This window comes from Mustela lutreola, chromosome 4 (assembly GCF_030435805.1).
Source record: "Mustela lutreola isolate mMusLut2 chromosome 4, mMusLut2.pri, whole genome shotgun sequence".
In the NCBI taxonomy this organism is placed as follows: domain Eukaryota; kingdom Metazoa; phylum Chordata; class Mammalia; order Carnivora; family Mustelidae; genus Mustela; species Mustela lutreola.
Window position 1 is genome coordinate 56,483,317 of NC_081293.1, and position 23,028 is coordinate 56,506,344.

A 23,028-nucleotide genomic window follows, 5' to 3' on the forward strand; every position below is an offset into this window, starting at 1 on the left:
TGACAAACCCCTCTCCTGTCCTTTCCCACACCCATCAGACAACTCAGGTCCCTACACACCACCAACCAACTTAGTTTCTGGGGGTGATGGGCAGCTCCCTAATACCCTCAGACGAGTTCTTCATGTCTGGGGGCTCCTGCTGTTTATTTCTATTGTTCTGACTACTAAGAACCTCCCAGGAAATCTGGGACCGGAAGTCTTGGGGCAGGAAAGCTTGGGTGGGCAGACCTATGCAGGTCCCGCCATATCCAGCAGGGGGCGATGGGCACCAAGCTTTGTTGGGCATTGTGAATTCTTCCACCTATTCCCCAGAACCAAGAACCACCCCACCCCCAACACTGCGTGCTGTCAGAGAGAGAGCCTCTCAGGTTCCAAAGCTGTGGGTGGGTTTGCAGGCACAGCTCCTTCCCACACCCCTGACTTTCCTAGTTCCCATCAGCCCCACTTCCCAGAAGAGGAGCCTCTTAACATCGGTGGCTTTGCCTCAGTTTCCCAGTGTGTAAAATAGGTGTGGCTGTCTTTGCCCCCTCCAGAGATTTCCCACAGGTGAATCCCTGGCAGGAAGGACAGGCTGTCAAAAGCAACACTGAGAATGGGAGAGGCCATTCCAAACCCAGAGCAGGCAGCCTCCAGCCAGCTGCCCACCCCCCTGGGCCGCAGGGTCGCAAGCCATCCCAGATCTTGGTCCCTGGGTGCCCCCTTCAATTCTCGCACCAATGAGGGGTTTCCCAGCCCAAGTGGAGGACTTCCCCACCCTCTCCTGACCCAAACAGCACAAATGAAACACCATAATAAAAAATCATGTCTTTATTGCTTGATTAATAAACTGACTTGGAGAGGCAAGAGTGGGGTGTGTGGCAAACCACCCAGCTTTGATTAGTCAGAAACTCCTGTTAACTGTATACAAAATGAATGTTACAAAAATCAGGTAGAAAACAGGGTCAGCAAAGCAGCAGTCTTGGGGAGGGCTCAAGGTCCCTGGGAGGCTGTGAGATGGGCCCAACTTGGCCTCTGGGGTGTGGCTGAGGGACTCCAGGGGCCTGAAGGGGCCACACACACACCCTTCCCTACACAGCACATATGGTCTCTTCCGTCCTCGCTTATGCATTACTACAAAATTACCCTCAAAGGGGCATAAACACCACAGGCCATGGCATTGCCAGAAATGAAACAGGCCCTGAGCTGAGCAGTGAGCACCCCCTTCCCCAGCGGCCTGGCCTGGAGAAGCGGTGCCCTTGATCCCCACGCCAAGGAGGGTGGGCAGGCACAGGACCTCAGAGCTGGGGAGGGGCTCCACTCCCCCAGAGAGGCAGTGGCCGTGGGAGGCCTGAACAGGCCACCAGAGCCAACACAGCCGTGGTTCCGGCCAATGCCAATATAGGGAGAATATCCACAGTCCCTTCCAGCCGCTGCGCAGAGGCCGGAGCGGTGCGGTCCCGGCACCGTCCAGACAGGGGCGCTAATTGGGGTAGCACATGCAGCACCCCGTGCCTGCCGCCTCCACGCTGGGCTTGGCGCCTGGCCCCAGAAGTCCGTCGGTGACAGAGTGCTCCATGATGATGTCCTCCACCCGGGTGATGTACAGGAATGTCAGCAGCACCCCCAGGAACTGAGGAACAAGGGCAGGGCGGGTGAGACCCTGCTGGGGATCTGGGTGGCTCTGGCAGCCCCCAGCCCGGGCCCTTCTCTACCCTCCCAGGAAATCCCAGAGACCCTCCCTGTACCCCATCAGCAGAGGCCCCACCATTCTGGGACTCCTGTCTCCACCCCGGCTCTGCCATTCATTATCAAGGGGACCTTGGGCAAGTCACTTAACCTTGCTAAGCCTCAGTTTCCTCCTCTGCAAAATGGGCATGATAATAGTACCTACCTCACTGGATTGAAGACGGTGGTGCCTACGAAGCCCTTGGAAGAGCTTTATAAGCAAACTCTTGTCATTGGTGCTCTCCTTCTGGCCCTCCAGCCCAGACCGATGGTAGGAGAGCCTTCGTCGCCCTCTCTGAACCGACACCTTGCCCACCATTCCACTTCCAGCTCCCACCCCCGGCGGGACAGGGGCGGGGCAGGGCGGGGGGGGGAAGCCCACCTGGGGGAGCAGGATGCCCAGCAGGAGGCCCGCCATGATGGTGTAGTTGTCCATGAACCAGATGAGCACAGCGTTGGTGCAGCCCCGCACGTAGATGACGTCCTGCACGCTGAGCCGCTGCTCGGGGAGGAGGAGCCTGGCTGACCCGCTCGCCTGGCAGAGCCCTAGCCCCAGCCCCGGGGCTCGCTCCTCGTCCACACAAGTCCCTCAACCTGTCTGAGCCTCGGTTTCTCACACGCAGTAGGAGCAGATGGCTCCAGACCACTGGGTCTCCGTGGCGATAGCGTCCCCTAGAGAGTACTGAGGACATGATGGTGGCACTTGTGGCTGGCACGGCAGCTGGGTTTGGGGACTTGGGGGATGCGGAGCTAAGGACAATCAGACTCCAAAAACAACTGCCCTGCCCCTCTGCCTCTCAGAAGTCGGCCGGGGCATCCAGACGGCTGAAAACCCATCCAGAATTACCTGAGCCGAAAGGACAACTCCAGGGACTCATAAACACCGAAGTGTTTTCTGCGTGGTTTTGCCACGTGCAGATACACAGCACACACACGTATATACACTGTATGTAATTTTGCAGAAATACTACTAAAGAATATACATTCAAGAATTATTATATTGGGTTTGGAATTTTATCAAGAATTGTCTGCCATTTTAAAGATCCGGTCCTCGGTCCTCGGCAAAAATAATGCCCCTGGTGTTGGCCTTACCAGCATGGCTCCCCCTCCCACGTGCCAGCTGCCCCTGTGGGGCAAACCCTTCCCTGCTTTGTGGTGTGCTCCGTTGTATCTAATGCCGGAGCATTTCCATGTGCAATATGCTATCTGATCGCAAATTGTTCTATTTCTCCTTTTATGTCAGATCTGTCACTTGTTCTGAAATTAGGTGTGTAGGCAGATTATGTTATCTGTGAATTTCGAGATAATTAACTAGGGCATTACCAGATGATTATTATAAAATCTGGCCTTTGGGTCTGTTGGCTTGAGAACCTCTGCTAGTCCACGACTCTCCAACAGAAATAGGGGTCAGAAGCACCTGCGTTTCTAAACACGTATGCCTAACAAGTTCCCCGGGCTAATGTCACTGCTGTTTTGGGGACCTCACTTCGAGAACCGCTAGTCACAGGCATCTCAAGTCGTCGTGATTTTTAGTTCCCTTCTCAGCACCACCAGCGGGGTGCTGGGCTAAGGCAGGCTGGGCTGGGCAGGACTGGGCACACGGGGATGCAGGGTAGGGTGACAGTATGGGCAAGGCCTCGGTGACCTCCCACAGGCAGGCCACAGTAGGTGCTCAGCAAACACAGCCAGGCAGGCTCTCCCAGCTGGGGGGTTCTTGGCTCCCTGAGTCCTTCTGTGTCTGGGCACAGGTGGAAAACCCTGGCAGTCCCCGACTCCAAGCCAGGAGCCCGCCCCCCACCCCCCTGCCCAGGGACCCTACGCATCCCTCTGGGGATGGGACAGGAAGAGCAACTTTTCTCAAGGAAAGAGACTGCAAAGACATTACCTCCTTGTCAATGGTTTTGTAGCCGCACATGGTGTTGACCACTTCTGTCTGAAACAGAAATGGGTATTAGCTGCCACTTACATTGTGCTTACTGCGAAGGACTGTTGTCTCCCCTTTTCCCAGGACCTGGTCTACAGGCAAAATAACCTCCCTCCGCCTAGACTGTACCCCAGGTGCCCTCAGACCCAAATCCACCCAGGGTCCACTTAACACTGCTCAGGTTTTGTGGTTCCTCTAGGTGCTGCGTGCAATGCCCATGGAGAGGGTCAGGCCCGGGAAGCAGGTGCATAACAGAATGACGGGAACTGTGTTTTCTACCCTACGTGTCTGCTCTTCCATTCATCGACTGAACAAATATTAATTGGGCACCCGTCATGTACCAATCCCTGTTCTTAGGTGTTGGGAATGTATGAGAACCAAGGAAAGTCTTTGCCTTCACAGAACTTACATTCTAGAAAGGGAGACTCCCAATGAGCATAATAAGTACGTAGACGATATGGGTAGAGGAGTAACCACATGGCACTGTGCTTCCCAGCCCTCGAGGCAGGGTCCCTGTCCTCAGGCCCAGACCCCTCCTCCGAAATCACCTCCCCTGCCAGGAGAGCCCCCTCCAAGGAGGGTGATAAGAGGCATCCATGGTCTTTCCAAAGGTAAAGTCTGCCTGGATGTGCCCAGAACCGAACTCTCCAGAGTCTCTGCTGAAGCTTCCCAGGCCCCGACAGCAGCTCTGCTCTGAGGCTGCTCTGCGGTCTCGTCCATCTGGCACAGGGTCAAGGTCAAGAAGAGGACTCCTGAGCAGCCCAAAGATGGACACAGCAAAGTTCATGAGGGCTCTTCATGCGTGCTTCCTCTCGCTCTGGCCCAGGGCTGATGAGCTGGGCTATCGGAGGTCTGGGAAGTGAGTGGGAAGGGGAAGAGAGAGCCCTGGAGGGACAGGCCCCCAAAGGGTTACCAAAAATGAGCGAGTGGAGAGCTCTACAAATTGGACACAAGAGTTCAGAGGCAAGCTGTCAGAGACTGTTTAGTGGAGCAGCAAACTGCCTTCCATACCAAGTCTTGGGGACATCAGTCAGTGTAAACAAGTTTCATAACCCTGTGTGAACTCCGTTGCTTCAAATCCTCTGTGGGAAGCCAGGTAGAAGACATTCCCTTTAAAGCTGAGAGCTAGAGTGTAAGGGTGACTTTCCTGGAGGGACTGGTTTGCCTTCTTCTGTTGAATGGTCAGAGCACATCTCCCTTTTTCCTCTGACTGCCAGGAAGCTCTAAACCACCAAGCACAAGACTCTAGCTTCTGATTTTTTTAAATTTCGTTTTTGTTCTCCTATGTATTTCCTGTGTGTTCATTCAGATCTGTGGCTAACTGAAATAGTGGACAGTAAATACGTTTGTACACACATTCTATGAAGGCAGGAAACATCCTCTTTTCTATTTAGACAAAATGATGGTGGGATTTTGAGAGAACCAGAGATAACCCACCTCATGGTCCCATCCAGACGCCAGCTTCACGGTCCACTTCTCTGCAGGGGGAATCCGTGCTTATACTCCCGGCCTGGACTTCTCCCCCAAACTCCAGCCCCCTATATCCAAGTGCCTTTTTGACCTCCCTGCTGGAAAATCACAGAGGCTCCGTAGACCTGCCTCCCTGCTGTCCCCTCTCAGGCAATGGCAGCCCCGTCTTTTCTTGTGGCTTGGGCCAAAACCTGGTGTTCCCCTTGATTTCTCTCTTTCCCCTGCCTCCTACATCTGATCCATCTGCAAATCCTGTTGGCTTGTATTTAAAACAAAGCCAGAATCGAACCAAGTTTTTCCACCTCCACTAAGCCTCTGGTGTGGGAGACACTGGGAGGAGCTTCCCAGAATCCCCCAAAATGTGAAAGCACAGTTGGGAGGAGCCTTAGCTGTCAGTCCCTTGTGGTGATTGTCACATGTGGTTGTTGTTTTAGGTGTCAACTTAGCTGGGCCTTGGGGTGCCCAGATTCTTGGTCAAACATTATTCTGGGTGTTTCTGTGAGGATGCCTTTCAATGAGATTAACATTAAATCAGTAAACTGAGTAAGGCAGATTACTCTCCCTATAATGGTGGGCTTCGACCAATCAGTTGAAGGCCAGGTAACAGGGAATTCTTCTGCCCCTCCCCCAAGTAACAGGGAGTTCTTCCTGCCTGACTAGCTGCAGACCTAAGCTGAAGCACTGGTCCTTCCTGGCTCTTGAGCCTGCTAGCCTTTGGACAGTAAATACACCATCCGTTCCCCTGGTTCTCAGGCTGTGGGACCCAGACTGGAGCCACACTGGATACCCAGCTGGTTGATTCCTCCTACAAACCCTGCTTGCCCCAGGATCTCAGGATCTACTTCCCTGACAGTCTGACCTGACATGGACCACTGTGCCAGCTCCTAACCAGACTCCCCATGTCTACCTCTGCCCTTCACAGCTGTCAGAGTGACCCTGAGGTAAGGCCTCAGTCAGATCTGCCACTCAGCTACCAAAGTCCTTCATTTGACTCCCAGGCACTCGCGGGAATACCAAAGTCCTGACCATGCCTTCAGGATACTTGGGTCCTCCCTGACTTAATTTGCTACTTTTCTGCTCCAGCTGAAGCTATGCTGTTTCTGCAACACACCAGGGCAATTCCCACCTCAGGGCCTTTGCACTTGCTGTTCTCTTTGCCAGGAATGCCCATCCTCCAGATATATCTGGCCTCTCCCTTTACTTCCTTCAGGGTTTTACTGAGAACCTACGTTCTCAGTGTCTGAAGTTGCAGTCTTCCACACCCCTGCTTTTTCTCCTTAGCCTTTACTACCTTCAAGCATCCTATATGTCCCTTATTGCTTGATTTCCTCAGTCTTCCTGACTAGAACATCAGTTCCATGCAGGCAGAAGGTCCTCCATGTATTTCCTGCACCCCCAGAGCCTAGAATCACATGGCACATAGTAGGTCCTCAACAAACATCCATTGAATGAATGAATATACATAGGGCTTGATCTGGACAGCTTGCCTTGGGCATTCAGGTGTCACTGCCCTATGTCTGCCCTATGTGATGAAGGTGATGAAGTTCAGAATCACCCCCCATGGGCTTCTCTGAAAAGGCTGGGTCCTTCACCAGCATACCCTCCTTCCCAGAAAGTTACCCTAAAATGGCAGCTAAAATTCCCAAACAAACCTTCCCTCCAGGCCCAGGCTTTTTTAGGGCTGGTGCACTTGGCCCTGGCTCCCTGACTCATGCGGGGGGTCCCCCCACCCTCACTGGCAGCTGCTTGGTTTACAGAATCCAGGAGTGGGCACAGAATGGTAGAGATGTTCAAAAAGAAATTTTCCATGACTGTTCAGGGCATGAGTAATTGCGAAGCTTGCCACCTCATTCCAGTCCAGAAACCAGGCGGTTTCAATAGACGTAAGTTAAACACAGAGGACCGACGATGCCCGTCCTTTGTAAGTGGTGACTACAGAGGACCAGGCTCCCAAGTGGCCGTGGAGGTGACAGCACTGAGCGGGGGGTTCCAGCTGGGGAGGGGTTGTGGCTGGCATAACATCTCACACCCCTTCCCAGGTGCCTCCCAGAGAGGGCTGAGGAGCCCGCCGCCCCGCGAGGCCTCCCTGGTGGGGACCCATCTCCCCGCCTCCACGTAAGGGTCTGGAGCACATCTCCCACGATGGCAGCCTGTATCTCATTCCAGCCCCGCCAATCCTGGGCCGGGCAGGCACCTAAAGCTTTGGTGTCCCAACTTCTTCATCTGTGCAGTGGATAAAAAAAAAAGGATCGACCCCACGATGCTGTGGAAGGAGCTAAGTGAGTTCCCACGCCTAGAGAGCCTAGAACAGACCTGCACATGGCAAATGTTCAATAGCTAGTAATGATTGCGGCTAGCAAAGATGACCTTCCCCGCCCCCACCCCCAGATGTACCCCTTCCCATGGCCCTGGAGACTCTGGACGCCTTGGCAATGACCACTGCCTCCTGCCCGCCCCTGTTCTTAAAGGGAGAGAAGTATCTGACGGGTGGGGGTGGGTACCGTGTTTCTGACGCAGCAGGTGTAGGGAACCCCGCAGGCCAGGGGTCCCGGGGCGTTGCAGTCATGGTACTGGTTTTTGCTCCAATCCCGGTAGTCTTCCCCGCCACAGCACTTGAACTGAGGGGAAAGCAAGCAGGGAAGGGGGCTGCCGTCACCGCCGAGGCCCTGGGCGCACACCAGGAAGGGGACCCACCAGGAGACCCTGCAGTTTCTGATCGGGTCACCTGGGAAGTGGGGGAACCGGAGGCGGTAGTTGTCAGCCAGCTGCCCAAGAGGTAGGGAGCACCCCATCACTGGAGAGGCATGCAAGCCAAGGCTGGGCAGCCTCTCGGAGATTTACTGGGCAAGGGGGACTAGATATTGGAGGGAAAGTCCTCCCTTGACATCCCCATTTTCATGTCCCATGACACCTGCTCAACCCTTGAAGGTCCCAGAGACTAGGATTCTATGGATGCCCATAGCCCTGAGGCCCCTATGTCACAGCCACCCGTCAGCTCTTAGCACAGGAGAACACACACTTCACGTCCTGCCACGGGCTCGAGACTGAAGGGGTGGCAAGGAGGCCCTCATTTTCCCCTTAGCTTAGCTTCTCCCCCTGCACTGGTGCCAGCACCCTGGGAAGTGGTGACTCCACTGAGGGGCTGATGGGCGCCAGGCATGATGGTGGGTACTGGAGTGACAAGGGTGAGCCAAAGTGACACGGCCGTCGGGGACAGGCTCCGTTGGGGAGACGGAGTAACCACTACATGGAAAGGTCAGTGGTAGTGCCATGCGCCAGGGGCATGGGAAAGGAGGAGAGGGGAGCTGGGGGGCGGCTGTGCGTTGGGAGGTCAGGAGAGGCCCCTCTGAAGAGATGACATTTAATCTGAAACTGGAACAGCAGGAAAAAGCCAGTCAACAGTGCATGGGCCCTGCACATGCGGGCTGAGCTGTAGGGGGGTAAGTAGCATGCAGAGGCTCATGTGTTGGGAGCAGGGTGAGCAAGAGGGGAGGGATGAGGTAGAGAGGCTGGCCCTAGCCATACCACACGGAGCCTAGTCAGCCAGGATAAGTAGGGAGCCGGGATTGCATTCAGAGTGATAGGGAGTCATGGCAGGTTAGCTAGGGGAGTGACAGGGTCACAGGTCCCAGAGAAACACAAACCAGACAAGACACCCTTGTCCCCACAGTGCCCTCTGGCTGTCCGTTCTTAGGACCTAGCAGTTCCTCCCCAAACTGCGGTTCAAAGGGCATTTGCTTTGCGTTCAAGAGTCAAGAGACCAGAGATCAAATATTCATCCTCCCATTCTTAGCTGTGTGACTTTGGGCAAGTTGACCAGCCTCTAGGGGCCTCAGATTCTCATCTACCAAGCAGGAAGAGCCCTGCCGGCCTTGCACAGCTGAGCTGAAGATACTGACGGATCCTGACGTGAAGCACGCAGCCTGGGGCCTGGCACCGAGCATGAGTCACCGCCCCCCCCCATCCCACCCTGGGAGAAATGAAATCCCCAAGCCAGGGGAACACTGGTTCCAATAAAAACATCACACTTCATCCAGCGGCTGGAGCTGGCCGACACACCCTTGGCAGAACGGGGCTTCCCAGCTGCTGCACCTGTTGTGACTACAGCGAAGGCCTGAGCCAAGGGAGTGGCCACTGCGGGTGGCCATGGGCATGGGGAGATGTGGTTCCCCCTGGGGACGAGGCCCAGGAACCAGGCCCACTGCAGCCCCCTAGACTGTGTCCCAGGAAGCGCCACCAGGGCTGAGTATTGCCTAGGAGAACACGGCGGCAGTGCTCACCACAGTCTAGGGGCAGGTACCCAGCCCCTGCTTCTGATGAGACCCTGAGTGAGACTGATATGCAGAAGCCATCAAGGGCAATGCCAGTCTGCCACTGCTATTATTATAACGTCACAGATGCAGGGGTTCTTGGGGGAGGGACAATGTCCCCAAAAGATGATCATTGCACCGAAAGAAGTGTTATGGAGGAAAAGGGGAAGTCATGTTCTGTTCCCCAGTGCAGGGGGAAGTGGAATCAGGGAAGAGTGCTCTCTAGCTCAGGGTTGTCCCTGATGTGCAGGGAGTAAGCTCCCCATCACTGAAGGGACTCAGCAGAAAGGTCTCTGAACTGGGCAGCTTGGAGGTCTTTCTCCGTCCCCTCAAGGAAGGAGGATCTTAGGCCACTGGAGAAGTATACCCTGGGACCATGCAAGGTAGCTTGTAGTTAGAGTGGACCTTATTATTTATATATTTATTTATTTTGATGGTGGGGGGGATATGTATGTGATTAAAGGGAGGCAGGGAGCGTAAGGACTTCTGGGCCAGGCACGTGGACAGAGGACTGGTTGAGAAGGTCAAGCCCCACCCTTGGTGCCCATCCATGCCCCCGCCATTACCTCCCAACGTGGCCAGGCCCTGCTTTGGGAATGGATAAGCCACTGCTCCCTATCCCCTGCCCTCCTGAGTGAGGTCCCGAGCTGGGGGCAAAGGGCATGGCAGGTGCATCTCTGACCCAGAGCATCTGGCCCACCTTCTTCTGAACGAAGTCCATGATGTTTTTGAAGTCCAGATCGTCATAGTAGTTCTCGATTCCTCTTCGAATGTTGTCATTCAGAAAGTCGATGGTCTATTTCGATGGAGACATTATGAAAGAAACAGACAACCCCCGACACCCTCAAGGTCCAACCCAAGAGCTCCCAGAACTCAGGACTAGAAGAGAGTGCTCACAAGCCCAAGTAGCCCCCACCCCACCTGCACTACCTTCCTGCCCACACACCCTCTCCGGACCCCGGCGCCCATCTGATGCCTGGGTCCCTTTGCCATGTCTGAGCAGGAATGATTCACCCCCTTTCCTATACAGATCAGAGAGCTCAGGCCCCAAGAGATGGGGCTCTGCCTGGGGAAGCAGCCACACCCAGCTGGGACTTGGCTGGCCCGGGCCCCCGCCTGGCGCCCTTTCCACTGCCCAAAGACCGGCCCGAGCTGAGACTGTCCTCCAGACCCCCTCTCTGCTCTTCTCAGCTATCCAAACTCTTGTGTCATGGATAAGGAAACTGAGGCCCAGAGAGGGGGCCTGATTCTCCCAGGGCATGGCAGGCTGGTTAGGGGCCTGGCCGGGACTGGAAATCAGCTCTCCTGACTTCCCCAGTGGGCCACTCTTCATGCGGCAGGGCTCGGTGCTGAACGACAAGGCCCAGTTGCCGCCTCGGGCGGGGACGCTCCCCACCGGGAGGGGCGCTGGCACATCGCCTTCTCCCGGTCACACTGGGCCTTCTGGATCAACAGCCAGGCTGTTGTGCTGAAATCCAGGAGCACAAAAGGCCCCACAGCGGGAAGGGGTGGGGGTGGGAGGGTGGGCAGCCCAGCCCCATGCTCCCAGCGACAATCGGGGCTTTCAGCACAGGGAGGCCCGTGGATCTCCAGAGATTGTGCTGGTACAAAGGGGGCATTCTTGGCTCTGGAGCCAGACGATCCCTGGGGGAGGCGCCTGCAGGCGCCAGTGGGGAAACAGGGCCCTGGGTTCCAGGCCTGGTTCTGCCACTGCAGGCCCCACCACCACCTGCCCTCTCTGAGCCTCAGTTTCCCACTTGTGAACCAAACCTGCAGGCCTATCTTTGTGATAACTCCCAGCTCTGAGGGTCAGAGACAAGACTGAGAGGGGCCGTCAAGGCCCATGGTCAAGAACAGTTCCAGCAGCCACCCAGGCCTCAGACGCCTCATTTAGCCGCCAAGCCTCCACTTCCTTCCCTGCCAAATGCGGAGCACAACCTCTGCCTGGGAGAGATTTCAGTTTAGATAAACTAAAGCTACAAATGTGCTTAGCAAGGGGCCAGGCACATGGTAGGCCATGGTATTATAGATCTTCCTCTCCTTCCAGGAGACATATACCCTCCAGTACCACTCCATAACCGTCATATACATCACTGGAAGATGGCTAATCCCAAGGGAAACCAAGGCCTCAGGTCTTGTCCAAAAGGCTTCCTGAGGTGGAAGCGGCCTCCCAAGGAAGAACCAGCCCGTGGCCTCAGACCCCTCACAAACACCTGCAGCCAGGAGAGGTAAGCTGACCAAGGTCGCCCCGCCAGTCGTTGGCAGAGAAATGCTAGGAGCAAGGTGGCAAACTCCCAGTGCGGGGTCCTCTCCCCAAACCATCTCCAGTATCAGGAAGAGAGAGAAACAAAGGGTACCTCAGCCACCTCCTTCCTGACACTCACCCTGCTCAGTCAAGGCAACAAAGGAGACGGGCTCAGGGAGACCTATCTCTGTGGCCAGGAGGACAACCCTCTGCTGATGAAGATCAGCCGCTCAGAAATAGACTGGGGACCCCAAAACCTGACATCAGCATCCAGTGTGGGGGGGCACGGGGGCAGGGGCAGGCCGTCTCCCCCATGAAAGACCGCTAATTTGCCAGCCCTCAGTCCCACACTGATCCCAGGGCAGGAGCCTGCTGGTTGCACAACCTGGGCAGGTCAGGGACCCCACGGCCTCAGGCCTACCCTACTCAGAGACCCTCAGGTCATGAAGGCTTTCCAATCTGGGGTGCCCACTCTTCTAGGGGATGAGGGGACAGGCCAGCCAGCAGGGGCACAGTTGGGGCATCTAAGAAACAGGACATGAGGATTGGGGGGTCAATCCACCATCCAGGGTAGGGCAAGGGAACAAATTCATGGCATTGAATGGCATGCGGGAGGGGGTCCACGGCTGTACAGAGGTGGGGGTGGGGGGAATGCCATGGTCAGGGTCACATGCATAAGGGGTGTGTCAGCTTGTTGCAGCTGACTCTCGGGGCATTGCAGACACAGTCCAGGTCCTCCATGTCCCTCTGCACCCACCCCAGCCCAGTGGCCATCTCCCGGCCCCTCCCCTGCATGACAGATTATCTGGACTTCCCCCAGGGCGGGGCGGGGGTTGAGGGGCCTGGGGATGAGGGCAGGAGGCCCAGGGCAGGGTCAGCACAGGGAATGCCCAGTGGCCCAACAAGGAAAGGTTCTCGCCCCCTCTTCGGTAAGCAGCTCTGACCATCCTCCCTAAACCAACTCAGTCACTGGGTACTTTCCAAACCTGCTGATGCCAAAAAGGCCTCTATGAAAATCAGGCCTCCCATCTGGTAAGCTGAGCTGGGCCCCTACAGGGATGGGAGGCCCTGCTGGAGGCCCCTCCAAATGGGCAGGAGGAACAGATGGCCCCAGGCTCCGAGGGCAGCAGCTCCCCAGCCCCCTCAGGGACCTCTCTGGATCAGGCTTGCTCTTGTGTGCTCTCACATGTGTGTGCGCGTGTGTGCATGTGTGTGCGCGTGTGTATATACCAGAGATGCGAGGAAACTTAGGTGGTCCTTGTGCCATGACGGGGCTGGGGAGGGATGAGAAACTCCAGTGAGACAAGCAAGCTGCCCAGCTCATGAATTTAACTGTGAAGTGCTCGGCTGTGCTCAGCTACATTCTGCGGGACTGTGGGGTGCAGTAGGGAATCCTCGTTCCTCTGTTCCTCCCCTACCCCGAGACCAAACTCCCAGTGCCATCTCTGCCTGCTCAAAACAAGCTCACAGCAGCAGGGCCAGCTCCAGCTAGTGCAGGAAAACCACCCCCAACACCCCCCTCCCGCCCACCCTCCTCCAGGGCTGGCAGAGCTTCAGGGTCCACATGGCCTGGGCTAAAACTAAACTCAGCAAAGGGTAAGCAAACATTAAAGGCCACAGGATTTTCAGAGTACACTGTTTAAACCACTGGAGGCAAGCTGCAAAGAACTGTCCTTTCTAATTCTTTCTTCTAAATCTAATTCTAAAGCTCTCCAAAGCCTCTGGGCATAGCTTCCAGGAGAGGTGCTTAGTGTTTTTAGATGAATGAGGAATCAAGGGGGTGGGGCATGCAGGCCCCCCACTCCTGAGGCTGAGGAGCAGGGGGAGGAGGGCCCTGGGAGCCTCCCTCCTGGCCTCCAGAGATGGACCTTCTGTGGCTCTCACCCTGAAACCCAAGGCTACAGGGGTCTCCACTGACACCAATACCAGCCCAGTTCTCACAATGTGAAGGGGGCTCCCCCGCTTGGCTGTGACCCCAGCATCCTCTGATCAAGGCCAGGAAAGAGGCCACTCCTCACCCCTGCCTTGGCAGTGGAGGGAAGGTAGAGTCCAGAAGGTCTGGGTTGGGGGTACAGATGTACCAACCACAACCCAGCACCCTCTGGGTGTCCCACGCAGCTCTGCCTGACTGGGGACACATGGGCAGCAGCTGCCCTCTCCGACACTCCTGGAACACGCTGGAGTACTGGTAGGTCATGGTGAGACCCAGACAGTCATGAGGGTCACGTTGGTTCTCCTCGCACTAGTTGGGGTCAGGGCGCAGCACTGCTGATGCCCGGGCCCTTGGGGTTCCATGCCCAGCTCCCCAGGGCACAACAGAGAAGCCACTTGAGTCTGACCATTAGGTCGTGCCCGACAGAGGAACCCCCAACTCCATCCCCAAGGTCAGGGATGGAGTTTTGTCTTTATACCCAGGTGTCTGTTGGTGTTTGGCTGCCAGGACAGCTATGGCCTGCTCCCTTCTTGACAACCAAGCGTGAGGCCATTGGCCTACTTTGTCCTCCATCTGGCACCACAAGTGGGTTCTTGGATTTAATAGGTAGCCTGTGTGGCCAGACTTCTCAGAGTATGGCTCAGAGAAATGTTTCTTCTCTTGGCCAGGAGAAAATGGAATTGGGGGCTCACTTCCTCCTGGCAGCTGATCTGCATTGCTCCCTATCCTCTCTCCACCTCACACTGCCCCTTCCTGCTGCTGTCAACAGCCCACCCTTAGCAGTGGCCAGTCTTGTGTTTTACGTTACAGTTGGAAGAGACATTATTTTCCTTTATATGGTATTTCCCCCCATGATTATAAGAAAAAGAGGATTTGGGAATCTTCTTTTGGGAAGAAATGGGAAAAAATGTCAAAGAGAAAATAAAAATCACCCTAGCCCTACCCCTCAAAGGAAATGAGTTAATATGCAAAGAATTCTATTTTCTCCCAGATTGCTCCTATTTTTTTTAAGATTTTATTTATTTATTTGACAGACAGAGATCACAAGTAGGCAGAGAGGAAGGCAGAGCAAGAGGGGGAAGCAGGCTCCCCACTGAGCAGAGAGTCCAATGTGGGGCTCGATCCCAGAACCCTGAGATCATACCTGAGCTGAAGGCAGAGGCTTAACTGACTGAGCCACCCAGGTGCCTCTCTAGGACTATTTTTTAATGGCAAAGATCTGACTGCATTTGCAGTTTTGTATCTCGTTTTTCAGTTATTTTGAATTATGTATCATAAGCAGATGAGAATATGGCTCACCCTGAGCCTCCGAAGAGCTGAGAGCCCTGATGATGGGGGTCCTTCCTGGGCTGCACACAGAGATCCTCTCCTGACAGGACCCCATGAGGGGACATGCCATCCAATCCTCAGGCTTTGGGGATAATGAGATAATGAGAAACTCTTGTCACTGACCTCGGCCCGTGGCGTCCTCAGCCATGAGGACTAGAGAGCTCAGGAAGAAGGAGTGGTGGGTGTCATGGCACCTACTGACCTACAGGGCACTGGAAGATGTCAAATCAGCCTGCGTTTGTGAGAGCATGCTGGAAACCAAAATGGCTGCTCATTTAGGGGATGGTTTACGAAAACAATCAATGCTGCTGACCACAACCTGGATCTGGGCTCCAGCTAGGAAAGCACTGATCCAAAACTTCTGGATCCATGCTGGAGTCCAGTGACTGCACAGAAACACATCCCCACGGACAAATGGAATAAACGCTTCTCTCCCCTCTGGCTGCAGAGACAGGAACCAACACCCTGATCTTCCAGCTCAGAGAGGATGATCTGAAAGGCGGGAAAGGGGAAAAGGGAGGAGCAGGTAGTGACACCAGACTGGAAAGGTAACTAGGGGGCAAAGACAAAAGGGAAGTAAAAGAATGTTTTGAGACAAACGAAAATGGAAACACAACATTCCACACTTTGGGGATGCAGCAAAAGCAAGAGCAAAAGCAAAAAGCTTAGTTCTCAGAAGGAAGTGTGTAGCAGTGAACATCTACCTTGAGAAAAAAAAGGAAAGACCTTGAATGAAAAATCTCACTTTTCACCTCAAAAAAACAGAAAGAAAAGAAAGAACGAAGCCCAAAGTTAGTAGAAGGAAGGTAATAACAAAGATCTGAGCAGAAATAAGTGAAATAGAGACTATAAAGACAATAGAAAATATCTGTAAAATTAAGGGATGATTTTTTAAAAGATAAATAAACTTGACAACCTTTAGCTAAACCAGGAAAAAAGAGACAATTCCAATATAAAAGCAGATATGAAAGAGATGTCACAACTGATACCACAGAAATATAAAGAATCATAAGAGACTACAATGAAAAATTACCCACCAAAAACTGGGTAACCGAAAAGAAATGGATAAATTCCTAGAGCACACAGCCTACCAAGGCTGAGTCATGAAGAAACAGAAAATCTGAATGACCAATAACAAGTCAGGAACTAGTAAACTAGTAAAACTCTAGGGCCAGATGGCTTCACTGGTGAATTCTACCAAACATTTAAGGAATAATTGATACTAATCTTTCTCAAATTCTTCCAAGATATTGAAAAGGAGGAAACACTTCCAAAGTCATTAGAAGGCCAGCATTCCTCTGATACCAAAGCCGAGTGAGGACACTATAGAAAGAAAGAAAATTATAGGCTAATATCTCTGATGAATATAGCTGTAAAAATCCTCAGCAAAATACTAGCAAACCAAATTCAATAGCACATCAAAAGGATCATAGCCATGATCAAGTGGGATTTATCCCCGGGATGCAAGGATGGTTCAATAGCGGCAAATCAGTCTATGTGATACACCACAATAAAAATGAAGGATAAAAATACGATCATTTCAATAGATGCAGAAAAAGCATTTGACAAAATTCGATATCCTTTTCTGACAAAAATGCTCAGCAAATTACGTATAGAAAGAATGCACCTCAAGGTAACAAAGGCCATTCATAAATCTGCAGCTGACATACCCAACAGTGAAAAAGTGAAAGCTTTTCCTTTAAGATCAGGAAGAGACAACTGTCCACTCTCACTACTTTTACTCAACATAGTCCTGGAAGTCCTAAGCCAGAGCAAGGAACTTAGGCAAGAAAAAAGAATTAAAAGTCATCCAAATCAGAAAGGAAGTAAAATTTTCTATTTGCATATGACAGGATCTTATACAGAGAAATCTTAAGCACTGCAGGGGCGCCTGGCTGGTTCAGTCAGCTGAACATCCAATTCTTGATCTCAGTTCAGGTCTCAATCTCAGGGTTGTTAATTCAAGCCCCATGTTGGGTACTGTGCTGGGTATGGACAGTACTTTTAAAAAAGAAGAAGAGGAGGAGGAGGAGGAGATCTTAAAGATTCCAGCAAAAACCTATTAAAACCAATAAACAAATTCTGTAAAGTTGCAGAATACAAAAAATCACCATACAAAAATCAGTTGCATTTCTAAACACTAACAATGAACCCATTGAAAATAGCATCAGAAAGAATAAATTATTTAGGGATAAATTTAATCAAAGAAGTGAAAGATCTATATGCTGAAAATCATAAAACACTGATGAAAGAAGTTGAAGGCAACACAAATAAATGGAAAGTTATCCCTTGTTTATGGATTGGAAGAATTAATATTACTGAACTATTCATACTACCCACAGTGATCTACAGATTTAATGCAATACCTATCAAAATTCCAATAGCATTTTTTTCACAGACATAGAAAAAAATCTGAAAATTTGTATGGAACGACAATAGACCCCCAAAAGCTAAAGCAATCTTGAACACAAAAAGCAAAGCTGGAGGCAACATACTTTCTTATTTCAAACTATATTATAAAGCTATAGTTATCAATAGCATATGGTATTGGCCCAAAACATATAGATCAATAGAATATATAGACATATAGATCAATAGAACAGGACAGAGAGCCTAGAAATAAACCCAGTCGTACCCACTAATTTTCTACAAAAATGCCAAGAATACACAATAGGAAAAGGATAGTCTCTTAAATGGTGCTAGGGAAACTGGATATTGACATGCATTAGAATAAACTGGACCATTATCTTTTATCATACAAAAAAATAAACTCAAAATGGATAAAAGACTTAAAGACAAGACCTGGAACTATAAAACTCTTCCAAGAAAGCATAGGGGGGAAAAAATCCCAGACATTGGTCATGGCAATGATTTCTTGGATCTGACACCAAAAGCACAGGCAACAAAGGCAAAAATAAACAAGTGGGACTACATTAAACTAAAGAGTCTCTACACAGCAAAGGAGAGAAACAAAAAAATGAAAAGGCAACCTACAGAATGAGAGAAAATATTTGTAAACCATGTATCTTTTAAGAAGTTAATATCCAAAATGTATGAGGGAAAAAAATGTATAAGGAAGCCTTACAACTGAATGTCAAAAGACAACGACAAAAACAAATAATCTGATTTAAAATAGGGTGAGGAACTAAATAGATATTTTTCCCGATGAGTCAGAGATGGCCAACAGGTATATGAAAAGATGCTCAATATCATTCATCATCAGGGAAATGCCAATCAAACCACAATGAGATCTCACCTAACGCCAATTTGAATGGCTATTACCAAAAAGACAAAAGATAACAAATATTAGAGGGGAGAAAAAGAAAGCTTTGTACGCTGTTGGTAGGGCTATAAATTGGTACAACCGTTATGGGAAACACTATGAAGTTTCCTCCAAAATTTCAAAATGGAACTATATGCCATATGACCCAGCAATCCCACTTGTGGGAATATATCCACATGGTATGAGGCAGCATTACTCACCATAGCCAGGGAATGGAAACAATTTGAGTGTCTATTGACAGATGAATGGATAAAGAAATGAAAAAATGTAAAACGTATTTATATATTTTTATTTTTATACTGTACTGTATATCTGTCCATTGCATACACACATGCTAGAATATTATTTAGGCATGAAAAGGGAAGGAAAATATTTGTAAATATTTGTAAACCCTGTTGCCATTTGTGACAACAGGGATCAACCGTGAGGCCATTACGCTGAGTGAAATAAGCTAGACAGAAAAGACAAATACCACAGGGTAACACTTGTAATGTGGAATCTTAAAAAAAAAAGCTGGGGGGGAGTCAAACCCATAAAGCCAGAGAGTAGAGTGGTGACTAGCAGGGGCTAGGGGTGGGAAATAGGGAGATGTTGGCCAAGGGTACAAAACTCTCAGTTATACAGTGAATAAGTTCTGTTGTACACAGAGTGGCTCTAGCTAATACTGTATAATACACTTGAAATTTGCTGAGGATAGATCTGGAACATTCTCACTAAAAGGAAAGTTCCCACGTGAGGTGATGGACATGTTATTTAACTTGATCGTGGAGATCATTTCACAATGTATATGTATACCGCATCATCAGCTTGTAAGTTTAAACATGCTGCAAGTTTACTTGTCAATCACACCTCAGTAAAGGAAAAGAGAACTGAAACCAAAGACTGAGCTGCCTCTGTCTTGCTGTGTGCCCTGGGAAGGGCTTCCTAACCACTCTGTGCCTCACTGACTCTATTGATATGATGGGACTCTCCCTACCTGTCTCCTGTAGTTCATAAAATGGGAAGAAGACTGCTGGACTCCAGGGGCGTAGACAGGCCTGTGTTTTAGGTGCTACCCTGCTCCCCGCTCCCAGGCCGGGATGCAGCTGCACCCACGGGGAGTCTGGCAGGAGTCAAAGACCAGGTCATTGGAGGTCTCTGTACACCCCTGTGTCTAGGATAGCAATGGCTGCCCTGGGCTCAGCCTCCAACAAGAGAGACAACGTGGCCACAGCACTCCAGCACCTGCTCAGCAGAATGCCCAAGGGTGCCAGGAACCAAGCTGTCTGGATGGGGCGAGCTGGAGGCAGGGGAGCGGACAGACGGAACAGAACTTACACAAACTCACCGTGCTCCCCACGCCCCACTTCCAACACCAAAGCCAGGACGAAGGCAAAGGAATGAAATTATGAAAGAAATCACAGAGCCTTGGGTTGGAAGTCAACCCCACACAGCCACTAGGTTCTTGTGGGACCTTGGGCAAGTTTCTTCTCTCTCCAGGCTCCGGGACAGAGGAGTTGTTATGTAACAAGGGTCTGCCAGGGGCCATAACCACACCGGGTCCTTCGCAAGCATTCTCTCCTCAAATTCTCACACAAAGCCCTGTGAGGGAGGAATCGTAATCCCCTGGGAACCTGAGGATCTGAGGGGCTAAATGACTTGCCCAAGGTCACACAGCCAGTATGAGGCACACAGAGCCAGCAACAGAAGGAGTTGGAGACCAGAAGTCCCAAGAACCTCACCTCGAAGGGTCCCTGATTCTGCCAACTCTTCCAGGACCAAGCCATCATCCCCTCCTCCCTGGACGACAGCCACAGCCTCCAGCTGGTCCCCCCACAGCCCCGCTGCCTCCCTACTGTCCATTCTCCACTCAGTAGCGAGTAAACTGTAAAGCAGATCACATCACTTTCTGGCAAAACTCTCCAAAGGCTTCCTACTACCTTTAGAAAAAATTCTGAGCCCCCAAAAACCATGGCCTCTGAGGACCTTCAAGATCTGCCCTGGTGACCCTTTCTGACTTTGCCTTCTGTCCCTCCCTATCACTCACCTGCTTCAGCCCAGTGGCCTGCACACTGGTCCACAGATCTACCAAGCTCCTTTCTGTCTCAGTGGTCCCCTCTGCTTGGACCTCCGTTACCCCTGTGCCTCACCTTATTCCCTCATCTGCCCCAGGCACGTACCTGTCACCTTTTCTGTGTTCCTGTTCTCTGGTTTACTCATTCAGTGCCCATCTCCCCAGTGGAATGGACGTTCCACAAGGAATTATCTGCCCTGCTCTAAGCACACCCCAGTTCATAGCCCAGGACACGCACATGGGTGCCCAGCATACACACGTGGCTGACACCCGCATCAGAGACCCACCTGGTTCCGGAAGATCAAGGCTACCACGCCACCGATGAGCTCAATTATGAGGCAAATCCCAAGGATGTACATGAACTGAAAAACAAAATTCAGAAATTCACTGAGAGGGGCAAGCAGAGGGCCATTTGCTCCAAGGTCAAGTCCTTTTGCTCCTTCTTCCTGTGAGGACACAGGATGTGGACAGATAGTCCCCGGGAAAACCCATCTCTAGAGCCGGTCCACAGTCAGGAAGGGTGACTCAGCTGTCTGGGCCAGATGGCCGTGGAGGGTTGTCTCAGGCGTCCTCAGCAGACTCTGGATGGAAAAACACCCCTTTGCCATCACCAGCACCGCCGTGAGGACAGCGGGTCCTCACTGCAGCTGCCCCAGATGCAGGCCTGGCCCGACGGGAAGGCGGGAGCGGCATCTCCAGCTCTGCCCGCAGAGCCCCTCAGAAGCCACTTCCCAGACCCCCTCAGAGTGGGTGACGCAATGTCTGAGGCTTGAGGGACACATACCCCCGTCCCCCGCCCCTTATCACAGGGCAGCTGTTGTCCAAACTGATGTCAGCAACTTCCGGCCTCAGGCAGCCCCAGTAGCTGCTTGTTCAGGCTCTGAGCAGCTTCCCACATGAGGGACGACACTGAGGTCAAACAGACATGTGGTTGCAGAATGAACAGATCTGCCAACCCAGTCCCCCCAGCTTTGGGGAGCCATTCCTCACTTCAGAGAAAGGCAGCTCGGTGGGGCTGACCCCAGGGCAAGGACTTGACCCAAGCAGGGGTAACCCCATACCAGGGTTACCAGGAAAGATCCTCTCAATCCAGAGTGGATGGGTCTGAAGGCTGCGGGTGACCCTTGCAAAGACAGCCTGAGGACAGGGAGGCGGCAAGAGAAAGAGAGAGCCCAAGGTCTAAGCCATGGCACCAGCATGGGTTTGCTCATTACGTGAGCCAGTGACTGACTCACCACCAACATTTTTGGGGTTTGCTAGCTCCCATTCCAGTGTGTTTTCTCCCACTTGCACTGGAGAGGCAGGAGCAACACAGTTTAAATAGGACAAGAGTATCCAGATCAGACTTGACCCGCCAAAGCGGCTGGTCTCTCTCGGGCCAACGTGAACAGGTAGGCTGATCCAGAAAACCCTCTAGAAAGTCTGGTTTGAGGCAAGACCTGGAAAAAACGGGCTTCCCAGGGGCCCTGGGGCAGTCTCGCCAGCTCTCCAGGGAACTCCCGCCCCCGCCCACTGGTTGAGGGGCACCCGGGGCCCACTCACCGCTTGGAGAAGGCACAGGTTGTCACGGAGGGAAGCCAGCACGCCAATGAAGGAGACGATGAACATGATGACCCCCAGGAGGATGAGGATGATGGCTGGGGCCAGAAAGGCACTTTCAAGGGTTTTATATTTCTGCCTCTCCACCTCCGCATAGATGCCCACCGACAGGACTAGGGCTCCGATCAGCTGCAGCAAGAAAGCGGCGAGTGAGAGAGAAGAGGGACTGGCAGTCACTTGATTATCCTACAAAGAGCTCATGGGGGGCTCTGGTGCCTGCCATGGGGGGCTCACCCCCGATGACCATACACGAGGGAACCTGCTATGGGCTGAACTGTGCCCCCCGCAAAGTTCAGACGCTGCCCTCCTCACCCCCCCCAACCCCAAGTACCTCAGAATGTGACTATATTTGGAGATAGAGCCTTTAAAGCGGTAATTAAGTTAAAATGAGCTCATATGGGTGGATCTTAATCCCGTAGCACTGGTGTCCTTATAAGAAGAAGAGATCAGGCCACAGACACACACGGAGGGGAGAGCATTTGAGGATCCGGAGAGAAGGAGGCCATTTGCACAACGAAGAGAAAGACCTCAGGAGAAACGACCCTCTCAGACCTTGAACTTGGCCTTCTAACCTCCAGAGCCGTGAGGAAATGAATTTCTGTGGTTGAAGCACGCGGGCAGCCCAAGCAAGACCCTCTTTAGAGGACAGTACCCAGGAGCTTGGGGCCCCTGGGATGCCTGTGACACAGGCAGGTTCCTCCCCACCCCCCCACCCCGGGGACATTTCAGAGCTGCAGCATGTACCCCCCTAAATGTGGAATGTATTTACACGAGGACCCTCAGGAAGGCAGAGGGCTGGCGAGGGTGGAATTTTGAGGGGATTTTGAAGTCAAATTCCTTGTCGATCAACTTTCCCAACAGTGGCAAGATGACTGAGTTGCACTGTGTCAGGAAAAACCAGGTCACAAAGCTCTTTGGAGGGCCCCTCTTGTCTCTCAACCTAAAAGTCTTGTCCTCAATTTTCAGGGAATTTTATCAGCTGACACCACTCCTGAGCCTGAGATGAGTCTGGGGCTACACTGCTGCCCTGGGATCCCACTGTAGTGTCCCGGCTGGCCCCTTTGCCCATTCTCCACACAGAGTGACCAGGCAAACCCTTACAGAGCAGGCGGGTTCTCTGTGTGCTGAGAATGAAAGCCACAACCCTAAGCACAGATGACACTCCCACAGGACCTATC

General features: G+C 52.2%; 1 protein-coding gene across 1 annotated transcript in view; it reads right to left on the reverse strand.

Moving 5' to 3' along the window:
• Window positions 1-792: 792 nt before the first annotated feature.
• Window positions 793-23,028, reverse strand: part of TSPAN15 (tetraspanin 15) — a 48,024-nt gene continuing 25,788 nt past the window's right edge. Inside the window, exons 2-8 of the mRNA XM_059170058.1 lie at window positions 21,794-21,979; window positions 20,539-20,613; window positions 10,109-10,204; window positions 7,600-7,716; window positions 3,590-3,637; window positions 2,087-2,203; window positions 793-1,609 (exon numbers count right to left, since the gene is read on the reverse strand). Of these exons, the coding sequence (XP_059026041.1) occupies window positions 1,460-1,609; window positions 2,087-2,203; window positions 3,590-3,637; window positions 7,600-7,716; window positions 10,109-10,204; window positions 20,539-20,613; window positions 21,794-21,979 (789 nt within the window). The 3' untranslated portion in view covers window positions 793-1,459. The remainder of the gene's footprint in view (window positions 1,610-2,086; window positions 2,204-3,589; window positions 3,638-7,599; window positions 7,717-10,108; window positions 10,205-20,538; window positions 20,614-21,793; window positions 21,980-23,028) is intronic.